The 19,411-nt window shown below is 41.1% G+C and overlaps 3 protein-coding genes across 3 annotated transcripts; 1 reads left to right on the plus strand and 2 right to left on the minus strand.

Annotated features, from left to right (window-relative positions):
• Positions 1-226: 226 nt before the first annotated feature.
• On the minus strand, positions 227-7,385 carry psmb5 (proteasome 20S subunit beta 5). The gene is made up of 3 exons (XM_079243967.1): positions 7,145-7,385; positions 4,788-5,094; positions 227-612 (listed from the first exon to the last, which is right to left on the minus strand). Exons 1-3 carry the CDS (start codon positions 7,367-7,369, stop codon positions 329-331), a joined length of 816 nt encoding a protein of 271 aa, XP_079100093.1. The 5' UTR covers positions 7,370-7,385; the 3' UTR covers positions 227-328.
• Positions 7,386-7,716: 331 nt separating this feature from the next.
• psmb11a (proteasome 20S subunit beta 11a) lies at positions 7,717-8,562 on the minus strand (the record flags this gene model as incomplete). Its single annotated transcript, XM_079243846.1, has 1 exon — positions 7,717-8,562. The coding sequence occupies one exon, from the start codon at positions 8,560-8,562 to the stop codon at positions 7,717-7,719; it is 846 nt and encodes a 281-aa protein (XP_079099972.1).
• An 847-nt stretch (positions 8,563-9,409) lies between these two features.
• prmt5 (protein arginine methyltransferase 5) lies at positions 9,410-15,520 on the plus strand. Its single transcript, XM_079243086.1, has 16 exons — positions 9,410-9,526; positions 9,840-9,958; positions 10,668-10,753; positions 11,490-11,624; positions 11,715-11,827; positions 11,927-11,976; positions 12,070-12,233; positions 12,317-12,478; positions 12,589-12,666; positions 13,442-13,500; positions 13,700-13,822; positions 13,936-14,111; positions 14,249-14,452; positions 14,537-14,647; positions 14,728-14,792; positions 14,869-15,520. Exons 1-16 carry the CDS (start codon positions 9,429-9,431, stop codon positions 15,019-15,021), a joined length of 1,896 nt encoding a protein of 631 aa, XP_079099212.1. The 5' UTR covers positions 9,410-9,428; the 3' UTR covers positions 15,022-15,520.
• The last annotated feature ends 3,891 nt before the right edge of the window (positions 15,521-19,411 follow it).

A 19,411-nucleotide genomic window follows, 5' to 3' on the forward strand; every position in this document is an offset into this window, starting at 1 on the left:
CCAAGGTTATGATCCAAGTGAAATGTATGTAGAGCGAGTAAAACAGTACAATTAAAGCATGTTTGAGTCATCAGCCCCATTACTGCAGCCCCTCAACTCATACTCTGTGCAAGGTGAGTGAAGCTCACTGGCTTTGTTAAAAATGTATAATATAAAGCTTGGAGCTGGCAATGAATAACAGAAGTGATGCAACTAGAAGTCGATCAGCAGATGAGTTCTTTTCTTCTTTTTTTTTTTTTTTTTTTTTATTATTATGCGTCAACCTGAAATACATTTCAACATCTTAAACATTGAATATTAGAAAAAGAAATACTCCTTTCCACTTCAACTACGCCTGATCTCTGTACTGCTGGTGTAGCATGAGCACGTCTTCCTGGGAGATTCTGGTCCAGCCTTTGCTGTGAACGTGGTAAAGATTGACCTGCCCTCCGCTGTAGGCGTCGCGAAACGTGGCCTGGTAGATGGCGCGACGGCCCAGCTCGCAGGCCTCCTCCACGGACAGATCGTGCCGCAGACCGCTGTCCATCACACCGTAGGCGTACATGGAGCCAGAGCCTACCGCAAACAGGTCGCCACACACGCGGTTCCCCTCCGAGTCAACGTAATACAAACCTGACGAGACAAAAGGACAGAAGACAGGTCAAAAGGATTGTGGAGGCAGGAGAAAAAGGTGTAAAGGGAGCTGGTTTTCTCCTGATCGAGGCGTCAGGCTTTGGCAAAAAAAAAAATTAAGATGCTGTACCACTTTCCCAACAAACAAAACACACACACACACACACACACACACACACACACACACACACACACAAAAACTGCAAGTCCTCCAGAAAAAGAATCGGAGCAGCTGCAGCCTCTCCAAGTGAAGTAAGGCTGGCAGATATGAACAGCTGCATCCTCTTCAAGTAAAATGAAGCCGGCCGCGGAACCTGCTGACGAGGCTCGGCCCACAACACTGTCTGCCCAGGGGCCCCCTCGCTGGATCTTATTGATCCCTGCAAACAGGCCAAAAATTAAGTATCGACCCACAACCTGAGCCGTCCAGGTAACTGCATCTCGAACCTCACCGGGGAGGATGAAGAAAAAAAAATGAATCCAAAAAAATACACCACATCCTCACATATAGTGGATATTAGACAAGTAGAGCACATTTATGGCCATCTACACATCCACACTGCTTTCCTTTCAACACATTTGCACACTCAAACGTCACATGGTGTATCGCTCCATGTCACACTGATCTAACGTGAAATCCCATGAGCAATGCCGACCCCCGCGATGCTCGACTGGACATGTGAGGGACAGTTTGCTCCACACACACACAAACATGCCTTTTCATGGACAGCATTTTGTTCTGCGCCGTGACATACTCGTCAGGCCTGAATCCAGAGTGACGTGGAAGGAGGTGACTAGCACCAGCCTGCGCGCTCGCCCACGGCCCAGCCTGCAGACGCTAAAGACAGCCTGTGAAAAGGCATGTTTTTCAGAGCGCTTTCACAAAGCAAAACCTGTGAAAATGATTCTCGCACAGAAAAGCAGGAACACGTGTGTAGAAAACTGCCAAAGATGCACCACTAGCGCTCTGTTCCCTTATTAAAAAAAACACTTCGAAATGCCCACAGATTGCACATCCTTTGCAGATTGTCAGCTTAAATAGTGACAGCATTAGGAATAGAGAGCCACTTCTTCTTCTTCTTCCCACTTTGCTGGAGGAACTAAAAGAAGCTTACCACTGGTTTCAGCTGGCAAATTGCAGCTTCCTAAGCCTATCGTTGGCTTGCCATAATAATCATCTAGTGCCTGCCTATGCACAGGGGTAATTTGCCATTCCAAGACCTGCCTGTTCCTCTTGAAAACTGTGAGGAACTCGTTAAGAACATAATAGGCAAGGAGAGAGAGAGTTGTAAAGACAGCCTCTTGTGTTGAGTAGCAGATTTGACAGAGGTCGTTGAAGACTCTTGAAAAGGTCCAACTTTAGAAGCAGAAGAAAATCTGACGACATCCACTTCTTTTACAAACACACCTGGGGTCTTTGTAGAGCCAAATGCGACGGCACTGAATGCTCTCTGCACATCAAACACTGACGCAGCAGCAATGTGTGATCAGCGAGCAAAAAGAAAAGGGGTGAAATTCATGAACGTCAGATTAGCGTGGAAAGAAGGGACATGGTTGAATGGGGGAGCACGGCAGCGGTGCAGGCCAGCAAGGCTCCTTCCACTTCATCAATCAACTGACAGGTGCTTAAGGAGCCTTCTTTAAAACAGCAGTCTGTGCAGCTGGCTGGAATAACAACGTTGAGATGTAAGGTGAGGAGCACGGAGCAGTGCATGGGTGGCTGGCATCAAATGGGTCAGTGTCTGTCATCTGTCTTTCCCACTTGAATCCTCAACTGGCTTAGGAGTTTAAAAAAAAAAAAAAAAGAGAGAGAGAGCGCGCAGCAGTCATACAAAAGGGGGAAGAGTTATTACATCACCCTCTCAGGAGAGACTGCCACATGGGTCTTCTGACAAGGCTTCACATCATACACTACTCTCCCTTTTTGTAATGAGGCTGCATCCCATTTAATCACAAACGACCCCATTACAGCCCCCTCTTGTCCTTGTAAACCGAAGCAGTCTGTGCCACACATCGCGTAGTTCCTTCTTGTTGAATTCAAAGCTGCTACCCAGCTATCAAGCATCGACTGTACACCGATTACAAGAGTCATAACATGCTACGTTTTTACACGTAGGCACATTTTTCAAGCTCCTCTGCACCACGTTTATTCTATTTATCCTGCATGCAGCTTAAGACTCTTCATCTCTGGAATAAGTGTTCCTGACATGATTGTAGCTACCTAATGAGCTTTTTGCCTAATCACGATTGATTCAATTTACATGACATTTACCTCTCCGTTTGGTCATCAGCACAGTGAGAGCGATGACAAAGCTTTACCTGTTGAACCCATATAGAGATCATTATTTCCCCCATTGATTGCCTGCGATTTAACATGTGTCATGTACGTGTGCTGGCCACCAGCAAGCCCATCATTGTTCAAACAGACCTTTCTGCTTCCCAGACAAAGCTGGCATCGATCTCAGTGGACACAAGGGCATTATGCATGCGACCCAATTGTCCACAGCTGAGACCCGACGTCTATCATTTAGTCCCACTCTCACTGGCCCACAGTCCCAGCGACATTGATTTCCCATTACTGTGTCACTTTGGCGGCCTCTTTAAGCACACCTTTCATGATGTACAGCCTCACACGGTGACATCCAAAGCTGTCGCCTAAACAGGAGCAAGGCAAAGGAGAAGCTGCAGTACCACCTAGTGGCCAAATCAGTGAACTACTCCTCCAGAGGGTCTTTTTACCATCAGCCTGGCAATGACCAAGGGGGAAGTGATGATGAGCAGCAGGGGAAGAGTTTGCTGTCTAAACGGAGAGAAGAGTTTTTACCAGTAGAAAGAGGCTCTGCCAAACTAAAAGAGACATGGATCTTTCAAGATAAAATGGATCTTAAGAAAATGAAAAGTTAATAATGAGGCCATTTCTTTCAGGTTGTAGTCTGTAAAATGTAACAGTATAAAACCGACTGCAGTTAAAGGGGCGTTCTCGCCAAACAAGCCATCGGATCTGAGTGAGTGATCGGCCTGATGCCCCAGCTGATGGTTGTTTTGGGGCCGGGGTCACCCAGAGGTAAATGGTGCAGAGCCCATAATAGGTGATAGAAAAAAACTGGCCAACATAATCTGAACACAGGCCCATGGTCAATTTCAGTATTAAGCAGTTACCAATCCACTTTAATCCAAAATGTGGGAAATAAAAGCACCTCAAACATTTCATTAAAGTTTTCAGATCTGTCATGACTAAAACTCGGACAAACAAAACTGATTTGGTACAGAATTTAACAAGCTGATGTATGCTAATGTGTGTGGGAAAGGTGATGTATGCTGGGTGCATTGAGGGAAAAAAAAGTCATGCAATACTTCAATTGTGGATCATATAAGGTTACTTCCAACATTGCAGTTAAAAGACTTGGTGTTAAACAAACTCAAATGCTGACCACAAAAAAAGGCCTGGAAACTTGGGAGGGTCTTTAGCTTAATTGGCTTAGCAGCTCTTCAAAGCAGCTGACCCAGGTTCAAATCCCACCTTGGGGCCCTTTGCACCATGTCATTCCCAATGCTATGCCCATCTTCCCAGTCAATCTGCTGCCAACTGAAGGCAACTGGAGACCCTAAAATGATTAAAAATAATTGATTAATTAATAAAAATAAAAATTGAAAAAAAAAAGATTAGACGTCCATCTTGTTTTGCAGTTTCAGAATGTTTTCAATTCAAGAGACATTGATCCTGTTGATAACATCTAATTACATTTATTTATTTTTAAGAGTCAAAAATCAAAAAGAAAAATAATGTAAAGAATCACAATTTTGCCAATTTTATTTGCCAATTTACCTACAATTAAATAGTTCAGAGTTTCAAATCTTACTCTTTTCTGCTCTACTGTCTAATATCAAATGTAGCTCTGCTTGCCTAAATAACTTCTTTGGTAAAAAGTTGTCATTTGAGAATTTGTCCATTGATATGTTTCTTGACTACTTTTAACCCTTTAATCCAGCCATGATGCATCTGACATTAAAACACAATGATCACTTGGGACAGAGCGGTTAAGGACTGCAGTTAAAGGGGAATGTCACTTTCTTTTGACAGAAATATCATCAGTTTTAAAGACTTAAATAGAATAAATGTGAATGCATTTGTGAATGAAAAATGGCAAGATGTGAGATTCTGCTGTAGCATTTACCTGGACCTCTTTTGTCCCAGCCGCACACCATGGTTCCCATGCTGAGTCCCATGCCCTTGTACTGGTACACCATGTTAGCAAGTAGCTTGGAGGCCGCTGCCACAGAGATGCGCTCTTTGTTGCGAAGCTCATAGATGCGGCACTGACGGGCCAACAGTCGCTCCCAGAAGCTGCAGTCAGCAGCTCCCCCAGCCATGGTACCCAGTAGGTAGGGGTTGATCTCAATCACCTTCTTCACTGTCTGAGAGGCGATGTAGGCACCTGCTGTGGCCCGAGAGTCCACAGCAACAATAACGCCATGCTGGAACTGAGAAAAGCCAAAAGTCGGGAGGATGAGGGCATTAGCAAAGCAAGTAAAATAAGAAGGTTAGCACAGTGAAGCGGTGCAGCCACTTATGAACTGGGTCAAATTTATATTTTCTAGCCCTAAACTCCAGTGCAAAGATTAACAACCTCTGCAAGAAATTTTTTATATTGCAACAGCAAGATTGCAGGCAAGTTAAAGTAGAGTTGGGTCGATACCAATATTAGCATCGGAAATACTCGCCAATCCTGCCAAAAGCAAGGGGATCGGGATCAGCAACTATTTCTAATTAACTTAAACCACAGAAATGGCATCATAATTATTATTTTTCCTCCCCAAGCCCACCACACACAGAAAGTTATGCAATCCTGCATGGCAATTGTTTTGACTTGTTCAGTGAAGCAGTAGCTAAATATTGGCCAGCCTTATGGTAACATTCAACACTAGTGCTATTCTAGCAAACTGGCATTATTTTATATTAGAAAATTCCACTAGCAAACAGTGACATGCTTATGCAGGGCTGAAGTGTCCAGAGGCAGCACAAATGCTGCCAGATCTATCTCCTACAACTTTGGATTCGAACTGCCATCACATGAAAGCAGACGAGAAGTTTGCTGCCTTAAAGGACAAACAAACCAATTCCGTAGCAACAACAAACACCAGTTCTGTCGGCTCTGCATACCTTGCTAGAATAGCATTCCACACATTTATAGGCTGATCTTTAAGTTGAGATTTCTTTGTCAAAATAGCATCCCGATTAAACTTGACCCAAACTGTATACCTAAGCCCAAGAGACTACAAAAAACTGAAGCATTAGTGTACTGTCATACATTTTATGCACATAGTTTTGCTACATTCTGTGGCATGCATGTGCATTTTGCAAAGTACACTATTCTGATAGGTATGCAAAACTGATGAAACTCTTGGCATTTTTTTTTTTAAAAACAGGAAAGAATTGCAAAAGAAAGCCACCGTAACAAAAGACAATTTCTTAAATATTTATTCTGGATAAGCAGTCCCTGTCCACAATAAAAAAAAAAACCAAAAAAAAAAACCATTCACTGTTTTTACAATTTGAAGAGTTATTTCATAGACATGCCCTCGAGTGTATTCACTTACACACATACATACATACATGTATGTGTGTATATATATATATATATATATATATATATATATATATACATACACACACACACACACACACACACACACACGTGTGTTTTCATGTTTTATAGTTTAATCTAGGCTAGGACTTTGAAAGATACCAATAAAAATATCCTACAACAAAGTCTATATTACATAAAAATGAAATTGTAAATTTGATATACTTCATTAAGAATGCAATTCAATAATACAAGTATCGAATAAGGTTTTTTTTTCCCCCCTCATCTTATGCTTAATAATGTGCATTATGTCACTTAATAGAACTGTGTATGGCCTGTTTGAAGAGTCGTATGAGAAAAATAGTCCACACACACTTATTCTCCATACAAAAGGGACATGTTTGCTTTTTCAGTTTATTTTTCTTCTCACTCATTTTCTTGCTGTGGTTAAATTTTCATGGTCATTCCTACAACAGTTAAATAGTTCTTGCTAGTCTGCACATAACAGCTAATGTCAACCCAATCCTAAGAAAAACCTGGCAAAATGCAAAGGAATTATATGAAGTATGTAATTATGTTTATACTGTTTGACAACTGGAACAACTGGAACAAAGAATTGATATGTGGATGGTGCCTGGTGTATGAAATCCCAAGGCTTAATAGAGATTTTTACTTCCTGTTAAAGTCAGGATAGACAGCTATATTTTTAAGTATACACACATATGCGTTTATATCTAAATATACATATAAAACAAAAAATTCTTAGCTAGCATCTGCCATGAGATAGCAGTTTGTAGCCGCGCTAGCATGCTAACTTTAAGACGAGAGGGTATGTCGCTTAAACTCCAAAACATTAATTGAAAAGACTGCATTATTACCTGACTTTTTAAAAACAAAACACACTGGGAGAGTTTACTTCATATGCTAGAAACAAGAAGTGCGCTTACTTTGAATGCTAAGGTGGTGGTTCCATGCAGAAACTCTATTTTCCTCTCAACGCCATCGTCGTCACCCTCCAGCAGCGGGTTTTTGACGGCAAAACTAAGATCTTCACGCAGCGTAGCCTCCGATTCCGACCCATTCTGACTGGTTCCACAACCAAAAGCCAGGGGCTGGCGATAATCGGATGAAAAATCCGCACAATCACTGCTCAATACACTAGCAAGAGCCATCTTTCAATGTGTCCGATGAGCAAGCAGCTTCCGCTATAAGAACAGGAGTACTGATAGATACAGAAAAAGACAGCGCCCCCTGTAGTTCAGAGGGACTAAGGGGTTACTTTATAGAAAAACTAAACTAAACATAAATATTGACAAATGGTCATTACTAGCAATAAAAAGGAGAGACAGAAGAAGTTCAAAACTGAAAGGATATTTTTATGCCCCAGATTTTGTATACATAAATTACTTCTGAACTGTAAAAGTTTGATGAACCATGATAATATACAGACGGTAGAAATTTTCACTATTTCTCTAGTAGCCTAAATATAAACCCTGGGAGGCACACTACAACTTGTACTTTATTTAACATCTTTCTGTTTTGGATCCATGCCTTTCCCTTTCATGTCTCTGTAATATTCCTCTTTCAGGTCTTCCCTCGGTCTTTGGCTCCATCCCTGAGCTGTGATGTGGAAAAGATCCACGTTGTTTCCTGAGTAGGCGTCTCTGTGAGTGGCTCTGAAAACAGCCTCTCTTGCCAAGGAGATGGCTTCCTCCTTACTCAGGCTCCACCTCAGACCTCCATCCAAGATGCCATAAGCATAAGGAGAACCTGAGCCCACAGAGAAGACATCTCCTTGCAGCTTGGCTCCATCACTGCATACATAAATAAGCTTTGGGCCGCTGTTAGAGGATGGTAAATATGTTGTCGAAGCGACATCTTGGTTACTGACAACACTTGAAGAGCTACCATAAATCAAATCAGAAGTGGAGTCCAAATTCTTGACTGCATCTTCCTTATCCCAGCCACACAGAGTGAGAGCTACACAGACATCAGTGCCTTTAAAGGGATGCAGCATAAACGAAAGAAGCTTAGCAGTCCCCCGTATTGAGAGACGGCGCTTGTGTCGCAGCTGGTAGAGTCTGATCTCTCTAATCAGGATACGCTCCCACAGCATGCAGTCGGCACCACTGCCAGAAGAAGTGACCACTAAATGGGAATGAATAGGGGTAATTTTATGAACTGCTGGACATGCAACAAGACCTCCAGCACTGGCACGTGTGTCTGCTGCTGCAATAACCCCACCTTGGAAGATGAAACCCAAAGTTGTTGTTCCATGAGCTAGAGGGAAAGGCCTTTGCACTGTCATTGAGTTGCTTGGTCTGATTCGGTTGAGGAAAGGTGAGGCTGGAGGCAAAGACGGCATGACAAAGTGAAGTGGAACTCCATTCTTTTCGGATGTTTTATGTTTTCTCCATTTAAAGTTGTCAGTCATATGAAGAGATGCTGCTGTATTCTCCAAACCTGACAATGGGAACAACTGATGTCCAGACTTGTTCTTGAAACGACAAATATCTTCCAATGCCATATTGGGATTGATGCAGAGAGATTTACAGATCACAACCTCAGAGCACGTTGTATGATAAAAAGCCAGGTAAAACACAAATGAAACAGGGTCCATCCATCTTCGAAGTATTGAAACACAGCCAAAAAAAATATCATAGCCTCTGACTTGTATGTTATTAAAAAAAAAAAACAAAGACTGCCTGTGGCTCCAATATAATGCTTTGAACTCCAAGGTTTCACCCTTATATACCCCTGCAAATCTGAAAGCTTGCACAAATATGCACATGTAGAAACACATCAAAGAGAATTTACGTTTGTGTAAGTGATACACATATCATATTTACAGCCTAAAAGCTGTAAATATGATATGCAGTGAAGCCACTTTCTGCAAACCCTACATTTTCTGATTGATGAGTCATCTTTCTTACGATGAAAATTTATTTTTTATTTTATTTATTATTTTCACAGATTGTTATTGCCACAGATTTTTATGCAAAGCAGAACAAATTAACTTAGAAAATTATCAAGTTATTTCTAAAAACCATTCAAGTATATTCATCGCGATAATTCATGAGACGTGCAACTGGTTTACATATTTATCCATTTTGGCTCTACGTACCTACCTATGCAACTCATTCACACATGCGCCTTGATCCAAGATGGCGTCAGTTTCCTCGGCTGCCCGGCAAAGCATCGGCAGTCCGGTCTGTTCAGCAGGCTGAAGTCATGGCGTCCGCCAGTACTGGGAGCAAGGTGTCCTGCGGGAGAGATTTGAACTGTGTCCCGGAGATAACAGACACGTTAGCTGCGGTCGCCAAACTTGGGTGAGAGTAGTGCGTCGCCCTGCATACACTTCTCTTATGTTAAATCACAGTAATACAGTTATTGGCGCTTGTTAGCATGTGTGTGTTTGATGCTTGCTAAGCTAGCCGGCGAGTTATCAGCACGTGCCCCATCACAATGATGCTTGACACTGCTTTGGATTGTTTCATTGAGATTCATTCAGCTACTTCTGTTGAACGAAGTTAAAAAAAAAAAAAAAAAAAAACACTTTGGAAAATATATCAGTGTATCCCTTCATGTTTATACCATAAATGAATGAACGTGATGTGATGTTTTCCCTCCTGTGGTGTGCAGGTTTGACTTCCTGTGTTTGCCCCTGTTCCACCCGAGATTCAGGAGAGAATTTGAGTTGGAGCCCGCTAAATCTCGACCAGGTGCCCAGACCCGATCAGACCTGCTGCTTTGTGGGAGAGGTTAGTGTTTCTGCTTTTTTACCTTCTAACATCTCAGTTATCATTAGAGTCTAACTACATGCAATTTGCTCAATGATGGTAAAGGGGGGAAAAGTGGAGGTGGGGGGTCAAACTCTGGAAAAGGGGCCTTTTCCAATTTCATAATCAGAGGAGTTCTTAACTTTGGGGTTGTTGATATTAGGGATTTTAGGTAATATAAATTTGTTTCTTCAAAGGTAATACCTGTCCATTGTGACAGCCTGAGACACACACATTAGTTGACCAGTTGATGTAAATTGGAACAACTTTAATAAAGAAAACCATTCAAAACAAACAGTTCTGCTGACGCCATATTGGAACTGAAAACAAAGCATTTTGTTAATGTCAGTAAAATTTGATCATATAAGGGAATGACTATGGAAAATATTGGTAGTGATGATGTAAGAATTGCTGCAACATATAGCAAAGTTACTCACCATCAGAAGGTCTGTGCCAACATGAGAGGTGTAGATATCTAAGTGTGGCGTTTTAGCTTACTACTTTACAAAAACTAGACTGCATATAATTGCAGCCAAGAGAAATCTGTGAAGGTTGATAATTTTAGCACGTGTGTGTGTGTGTGTGTGTGTGTGTGTGTGTGTGTGTGTGTGTGTGTGTGAACAATATGAGAAATGTATTTAAAGAATGTGACTTAACAGATATCATTGTAAATTTTTATTGTTTCCTCTAGATTGGAATACTCTAATCGTTGGGAAGCTTTCTCCATGGATCAATGCAGATTCAGAAATCGAGACCGAACGCAGAAACTCAGAGGCTGTAAGCTCTTGACTCTTGACGTTCTGATTGATGCACACTTTCTTTGATATGTTTTGACATTAAAGGTGCATTCACACCAGGATACTCTGCTAGACTCAGTCTTATTGGGGGGTGCAATATTTCTCTGGACCAAGATTGCTTTCATGTTGCACTTCTCAAACAAGCTTTTAAATAACGTGTTCAACTCTCTGCAGTGGTGGCACTGCACAGAGAATTACTGTAGGTGAAGAACAGAGACACAGCAAAGAAGTAATCATGTTTATCTGTTGATTAATGAGGAGCAGCTTCAGTTTCTGGCCTATAAACAGCTAAGTATGTATTTGCATCAGATCCTAGCTGTTTTGGGTTCATCATATTTCTATCAGAACTTTTACTCAGTTCTTCTAAGTCTGACCATTTCTCCCATCCAGAGCCTCCTGTTGTCCCACATTCATGTATGTTGGTTGTATTTACCTGTGATGCAAACCCACAATGCACTCAGTTTAGCAGTCTGCTTCCTGTATTTGGTCCACTTGAAGCCTGCGTTTTTAGACGGACCGAGTCTGAATCTTTTATTTGAATAAGAATTGTTTTTCGCATTCACAATATCCCAAATGAAGCAGACTTTCCCAACAACCTGACTAGGATTTAAATCAGAAAGGCTGGTGTGAATGTGCCCTAAATCATCTTATCCAGGTTTATGTGCTTATCTTTTCCTTTGTTCTCTTTCAATTTATTCTGCTGTGTTCCACTCTAGGCTCTCGCACAGGAGTTAAACTTTTCAGCCTACCTGGGTCTGCCTGTCTTCATGATCCCTCTGAAAGGCCCCCATAATGCTAATCTAGCCCGAATGTTGCTGAACCACATCCACATTGGCCATCACACCTCAAATGTAAGATGCAGAGCATCTTGTGCATTGCTGTTGCATGGTGCACGTAGCTGAAGTTCTCACTTAAGTCCTGTTCTTCTGTGTGTTTATCAGTTCTGGATCCGAGTCCCACTGATGGCATCAGAAGACATGCGGGAAGACCTGATTGAGAACGAACCAACTGTTTGTGCTGATGAAACAAGTGTAGATGAGAAGACCTGGAACTGGTTAGTTTTTCTGCCAGTTAGATTCCTGAGCAGGCAGGTTCAGTCTGCATGCTGTCAAAGTTTACTGTGTTCACTGCCTCTTTTTTTTTCCTGATTAAGGTGGCACTCATTTAGGACCCTTTGTGACTATAACAAGAGGATCTGTCTTGGTGAGCAAACACACTGTGAAGACACATCCACGATCAAAAATCATTGCACTGGTCCAAAGATTGTGATGGAAATGTGTTCTTGTGTTCCTGAAGCTATTGAAGTTGGAGCAGACATGCCATCAGATGCTGTGATTGATAAATGGCTCGGGGAACCAATTAAATCTGCAATCCTTCCTACAAACCTCTTCCTTACCAACAAGAAGGGCTTTCCCGTTTTGTCAAAAGCCCATCAGAGACTAATCCTGCGTCTCTTTAAGGTATGCCATGACAATAACCAGTTGGATTCAACAAATTCATCCAAGTTTTAACATTTTTAAACACAAACTATGTTTCTTCTCAGTTGGAGACCCAGTTCATCTTCACAGGCACCAGTCGGCACACCGAGAAGGATTTTAGATCCTACCTGCAGTATCTGGAATACCTCAACCAGAGCAGGTCTGGACCCAATTCCTATGAGGTCTTTGCCAAAGGTTATGAAGACTACCTGCAGTCACCGCTGCAGGTACGAGGAAAGCATCTGCACACCCAATTTGTGAGGGTTTTTTTTTGTTTTTTGTTTTTGCTTCAAGGGATGAATAGCTAACAGATTTTCTTTCTCCTCCTGTCATTCAGCCGCTTATGGATAACTTGGAGTCTCAGACATATGAAGTATTTGAGAAGGATCCCATTAAATATTCTCAGTACCAGCAGGTAAGGCCATTTGACACAATGAAACTGGACCTGGTAAATTGTTTGTACGGAATTAGAGAAATCGATCAATCAAAAAGAGACTATGAACTTTGTGTAGTCAACCTACCATCTTGATCCGTCAGAGATTTAGGCAGGGGAAGTGATGCTAGGTTGGCTTGTTCTCTGGTGATGGCTCTCCAGCAGCTGGAAGGATGGAAACACCACATCCAGCTCTGCTTTTACCCCAGTGGGGTTTTCTTCTTCACTTTGTTCAGTGTTTAGATTATTTGGTCAGGTGTTTGTTTCTTTGAAACTTCATTAAAGCAGCCTGATGTAGCAGCATTGTTCTGGCATTCAGCAAGTTTTCTGTTGTTTGTTTGTGGGTTTTTTTTTTAACTCTATTGAAATAAATAAACATCTCCAGGCACTCAGATGAATCCAGCCTTTCCCCACTGACATCATAGTTAATGAGGAAGAAACACAATTGTTTCTGTTAGTTTAGGACTGACTTTTCCCATTTCAAACCAGTTTATTTCAATCTGATTGCACCAAGCAGTTCAAACTGGGTTCAGGAATCAGCACAGTGCCGGTACCTGGCTTATAAAAGGACGAACTGTGTCCTTTTGTGTGGTTTTTTTTTTTTTTTTTTTTTTAAATAAGTTTGTTCCTATCTTGTATTTTTTGTTTTGTGGAGGTTAATCAGTAATCTGAGAGACAGAACTGATAGGTGGTTTATGATAGTCACTCCAGAAACCAAATGATCACTAATCATTTGGTCTCTTTTGTTTTTGTACAGGCTGTATATAAATGTCTACTAGACAGAGTACCAGAGGAGCAGAAAGACACTAATGTTCAGTAAGTATCTGCACCAAAGTCTGTGTGATGAATTAAAATGAATCGTTTGAATTGGATCTGAGTGATTTACACATGAAGATAATCTCCACTGATATGACACTTCTGATAATAAAACTAGTTTAATATGGATTTATTATTCAGCAGCTTCGGCTGTGACATAAGGGATGAAGTAGCAGCTGACGTTTCTCTCCCGTTGCAGGGTGTTGATGGTTTTGGGAGCAGGTAGGGGTCCTCTGGTCAATGCATCCCTGAATGCTGCCAGACATGCAGACAGGAAGCTGAAGGTGTACGCCGTCGAGAAAAATCCCAACGCTGTAGTCACGTGAGTAGAGCTTCCATCACTGTATCTACATGGGAAAATGTAGCCTCTATGTATAAATGTATACCTCTATGAAAAGCCTGAAATGTGGGATTTATCATTTCTGCTGCTCTCAGACTAGAAAACTGGCGCTTTGAGGAGTGGGGTGACCAGGTGACGGTGGTGTCATGTGACATGCGCGACTGGGCAGCACCAGAGAAAGCTGATATCATCGTGAGCGAGCTGCTCGGATCATTCGGCGACAACGAGCTCTCACCAGAGTGCTTAGACGGAGCGCAGCACTTTCTCAAAGGTACCCGAAGCTTTTAGGCTGCATGTTCTCTGATGACAGAAGTCTTCCTGTTTTTTAGCTGCACCAAGCAATAAAAAAAATGTTATCCTCCATTACCTTCCATGCTTCTTTACACCTCTATCACTTTCCTTCTGCAGAGGATGGAGTCAGCATCCCGTGTTCCTACACATCTTTCCTGGCTCCTTTGTCCTCTTCCAAGCTGTACAACGAGGTACGAGGGTGCCGGGAACGTGATAAGGACCCAGAGTGCCATTTTGAGACACCCTACGTCGTGCGACTCCATAATTTCCACCAGCTGGCTGAACCCAAACCGTGCTTCACCTTCACACATCCCACAACCGGTGTGTGCATACTTCCCATTGCAAAGCAGTGAACTCTGTCTGCTTGTCTTTTTATTAACAGTTTTCCTTTTTCTTTCCTGTCAGACATGAATAATAACCGATATCAGTGCCTCAGATTCTCCGTGGGCTGTAACTCGGTGCTCCATGGCTTTGCTGGATACTTTGAGACAACGCTGTACAAAGATGTCACTCTCAGTATGTAAACTTAAAAAAAGAGAAATCAACTATCAACGGTTTAAATGAAGATGTGTTTAATGCATTTTGTTTTATTGCAGGTATAAAACCAGAAACACACTCGCCTGGAATGTTCTCCTGGTTTCCGATTCTGTTCCCACTCAAAGTAAGTCAGCTCACAGTAAATGTCGCGGTTTTAACAGCATCTTCACGGCTTGATTTTCACGTTCCTTATTTAACAGCAACCCATCTCCATATCACGGGACGATGAGATCGCAGTGCGATTCTGGCGCTGCAACAATGGGAAGAAGGTTTGGTACGAATGGGCTGTGACTGAACCATCCTGCTCTGCCATCCACAACCCCGCAGGCCGCTCCTACACCATCGGTCTGTGAAGTTCAGGCATCAGCGCACCCGTCAGCAGATGTTCATTCACGTCTTTCTGTAAGACTCGATGTCGGTTGGAATGTAGCTGGTCAAGTTTTATAGATGTGATTACAACTTGAACTTGTGATGCAAGCCCTTTTTGACTGCAGTGAAAAGAGTTAGGGGGGAAGAAAATCAAGTGATCTTTTTTTTTTGTTTTTTGTTTTTTTTCCTAAGAAGTCAGCTGGAGCAAACTTGGACTGTGACCAGTACACACACAGTTTATTGCCACTGGGTGATCGGCCCATTCTGATCAGATCCAAGAGCCAACCTATTGGTTCATTGTGTTAAATTTTCCTTCCTGTTTATGACCTGTTGTTGTGGACATACACATTCAGTCCGTCTTGACTTAGGCCTTATGAAATGCACATTCCACATGATACATAAAATACTTAGAAGATATCAATACACTCGACACAAAAAGGTCAGATGACCATCACCTTTTCAAAGTCACGTTTGATTTCCTGTTTTTACCATTTGTGTTCTGTATTTTTGAACCATTTAAATAAAACATTGTAATTCTCTTCATATGCTCTGCATTTTTATTTATTTGTATATTCTGAACTTTCATAGTGTTTAAAATGTGTTTAAAAGTACTTTTAGTCCCAGGAAGATAAAAGCAGTGACGGATTTTAATCCTCAAATGCCCCATCTACTGCTATAAAGAGCATCTATAGGGTTTTCTACACATAATGGGTGTTAGACTTAAGACTAAATTCCTAATAATAAAATGATAGACGGGCTGCACGGTGGAGCAGTGGTTAGCACTGTGGCCTCACAGCAAGAAGGTTGCTGGTTCAATCCTTGGCTGGTTTGGTCAGTGGCCTTTCTGTGTGGAGTTTGCATGTTCTCCCTGTGTATGCGTGGGTTCTCTCCGGGTACTCCGGCTTCCTCCCACCATCCAAAGACATGCATGATAGGTTAATTGAGTGAGTGTGAGCATGAGTGTGGTTGTTCATCTCTCTGTGTGTGGCCCTGCAATGGACTGGCGAGCTGTCCAGGGTGTACCCTGCCTGTCGCCCAAAGCCAGCTGGGATAGGCTCCAGCTTCCCTGCGACCCTGAATTGGAATAAGCAGTTTGGAAAATGAATGAATGAAAATGATAGATAGGGTTAAGGTTTCAGCACTAGAAGTTATGTCCAGACTTAGCTGCAGGTGTCTGGAGAACAAAATCTGTGCATTAAAAGACAAGATGTCTTTGCAATCCTCTCCCATCAACAAGGCACTTTGGTGCTCAACTTGATATTTTCTGTTACAAACCATTCACTGTAAATCCTAGAGATGGTTGTGTGTGAAAATCCCAGTAGTTTCCCAGTATTCTAGCAGATCAGCTGTTTCTGAAATACTCGGACCAACAACTGCCCTGTTCAAAGTCACATAAATTCCCTTCCTTCCTCTTTCTGATGCTCTACATGTCTACATGCACTAAGTTGTTACCATGTGACTGCATGATTATAAATTTGTGTTTACAACTGAACAGACACACCTAACAAAGTGGATGGTGAGTTTACATCCTTTAACTAAAACAACTTGCACGTTTAAGTTTACTTCTGAAGTATGAGAAGACTCAATCTGTCCTTTTTTTTTTGGCTCAGCTTTCTCTCAACCCGTCACCTTTTGGCATAAAAGGCAAGAGATTAATTTATATGCAGGTAGGAACTAAACGCAGCCATTTGATACAATGTGTCCTGTAAAAATGCTTTTTTTCTTGATCAAATCCAACCCGCCCAGCCTCATATCGTCCTCAGAATACAAGACGTCAGAGCTGCAGATTGGAGCAATTTCTTTATCAGGTTGTAATGATAAAACAAAACTGTTGAATCTGTTGGAGTGGGACAATGAATTACATAAACTTCATTTCTATAAGTAATCCCCTGGCATTTCACCCAGCATCATGAGCCCACACAACGGTTAAATATGTCATCTGAGAGATTGCATGATTGAGTCCTGCAGTCATGAGGACCAGCAGCTATGGCTCCTCCTGGTTATGGAAATCCACTTGTGTTTTTTCAGGCAGTCATATCCTTTATCGTTACACCTTTAGTTTAAATGTTGGAACGGCAATAAAAACAAAGTTCAAGTGGAACTTTATTTTCCAGTGTAGACAACGTAGCTGTGTTATAGCTTTCTACTGTTTCATACATCCCACAGCCGCTCATTCTCACACCTCCAGCCATCTTTACTGGGCTCCTTTATTATATCTTCAACCTCTGTCACCTTCATCCCTCTCCTCCTCACTTATTCCAGCGCTGTTCATAGCTTTTTTACTCTTCTTATTTTCTTTTAGATTTGTTAAAATGAATGTAAAATAAATGGACTAAGTAATTAGAAATTATAAATAATAAAACAAATCCAACCAAAGAATTGACAATCATTTACAACCAACTCAGCCTCATCAGTGATGTTTACACAAAGGTCTGTGGATTAAACAAGCCATCCACATCCTAACAGCTTTTTTTTTTCAGGGTTATTAGATGTGAGTTTTCAGGCTGCTTCAGAGGGCTGGTCAGTTCAAGCACACATAAACTGGTGAAACTCTCCGCTCAGTAATTTCACTGCAATTTTAACATTTGCCTCAGGCCATGCATGTAAATCTCCTTTTTACGAAATGATGGATTCATTTGAAGAGACTTAGATCTTGAAGGTCTTTCTGCCTCGAGGCATAAACGTATAAAATGATGTGATTTTGAAGAGAAGTAATTGATTTCCAAGGGTGATAGTTTGTCATGCAAAGATCACACCATGTTTAATGAATCAGGTTCTATCTTCCAAAGATGTAAATATACCACAGCATGAACATCTGAGAAATTTATCAGATCTGATTACGTGCAGGTACTCAGCCAACAATGAGGCTCTCAGGTCCAGAAGCATTATCTGAGCTGGAGCCATTGGCGTTGGTGTCACCATGTTGGTAGTAAAGCCCAGTCTCTCAGAGAGAAAATAGAAGATCTGATCTAAATTATTATTGTGTCTCATTAAATGCCTTGAAGCTGCTGGATTGGTAATGTTTTCACACTAATGTAGCCTGTTAGTGTAACCTAATATTTTTTTAAAGCCAGATGTCAACATTTAAGGGTTAAGGAGCCTAAAAATGATTTTTTAAATTTATTTATTTAATTATGTATGTATGTATGGATGGATGTATTATTATTATTATTATTATTATTATTATTATTATTATTATTATTATTATTATTATTATTATTATTATTGTTATTATTATTGTTGTTATTATTATTATTATTATTATTAATAATAATAATAATAATAATAATAATAATAATAATAATAATAATAATAATAAATGTATTAGTATTTCTTTATTGTAAAATCGCCACCTTTGTCATTGTGGAATAATGTAGTTGTTTGTTTTTTAATATCTGCCAGAGCTTAATCTTTTTTTTTTTATGAACTAAATCAACATAAATTTTGGATCCTAGCAGCTGCTTTTGTGAAAGAAAGATGAAGAGGTTTGAGTGTACAGTATGCAAACAACAGCAAGCCAGAAAACCGTCTTATTTTCTCTCTGAGCACCTGCATCTTTTAACAAAATCGAGTTAGCTCCTATATTTCTGGACAGCCTGAGTCATATTTCATAACACCTCACCAACAAGCAGCTGATTTCTGTTGGAAGAGCGTGGTTGGCTTTCTCTGCTCTTAGTGAAACCACACAGCAGTCATCAGTCAGAGCTGCTGCTGAGATGATCCACTCCTGCACTGATATGTCTACACCTCACAGATAAAATAGTTGGAAACACAAATATAAAGCATGGTAATGGGAATTGAGCAACTCCTCATCCAGTTGTTTTTGCTTACAGAAAGAAAAAAATAACTATAAATATAAATGAGTTCCACTGAAACCTGGAAATATTGTGCTTTGTGAATGTGGGTTATCCAGGGTGCTGTTTCTCAAACCGGGGGCACGTACTGCTTGGCACCCTTGGAGACACTCGAGAGCAGGGATCCCCAACCATGGTCCTCAAGGACCGTTGTCCTGCAAGTTTTCCAAGTGTTCCTGCTGGAACACGCCTGACTCAGACTCAGACAAGCTCTGCACATGTCTGCTAAATACATATCGATTTGAATCAGGTGTGGTGCAGCAGGAACACTCGGAAAACCAGCAGGACACTGGTCCTCAAGGACCAGGATTTGGGATCCCTGCTCTAGAGGATGTATGTGAAAATAAAAATATTAAAAATATTGTTCATTTTCTATTTTCAATATCATTTTCTAATAATCCTGTAATACCAATTAAATATACAAGCAAGTTTATAAAATAAAATGTATTTTAAATGTTTAATCCTATTTTGCTTTTATAATCTGAATATTTGTTCCGGAAAAGTTTGGAGGGGAAAAGGG

Source organism: Telmatherina bonti (genome assembly GCF_933228915.1).
Source record: "Telmatherina bonti genome assembly, chromosome: 7".
Classification (NCBI taxonomy): Eukaryota; Metazoa; Chordata; class Actinopteri; order Atheriniformes; family Telmatherinidae; genus Telmatherina; species Telmatherina bonti.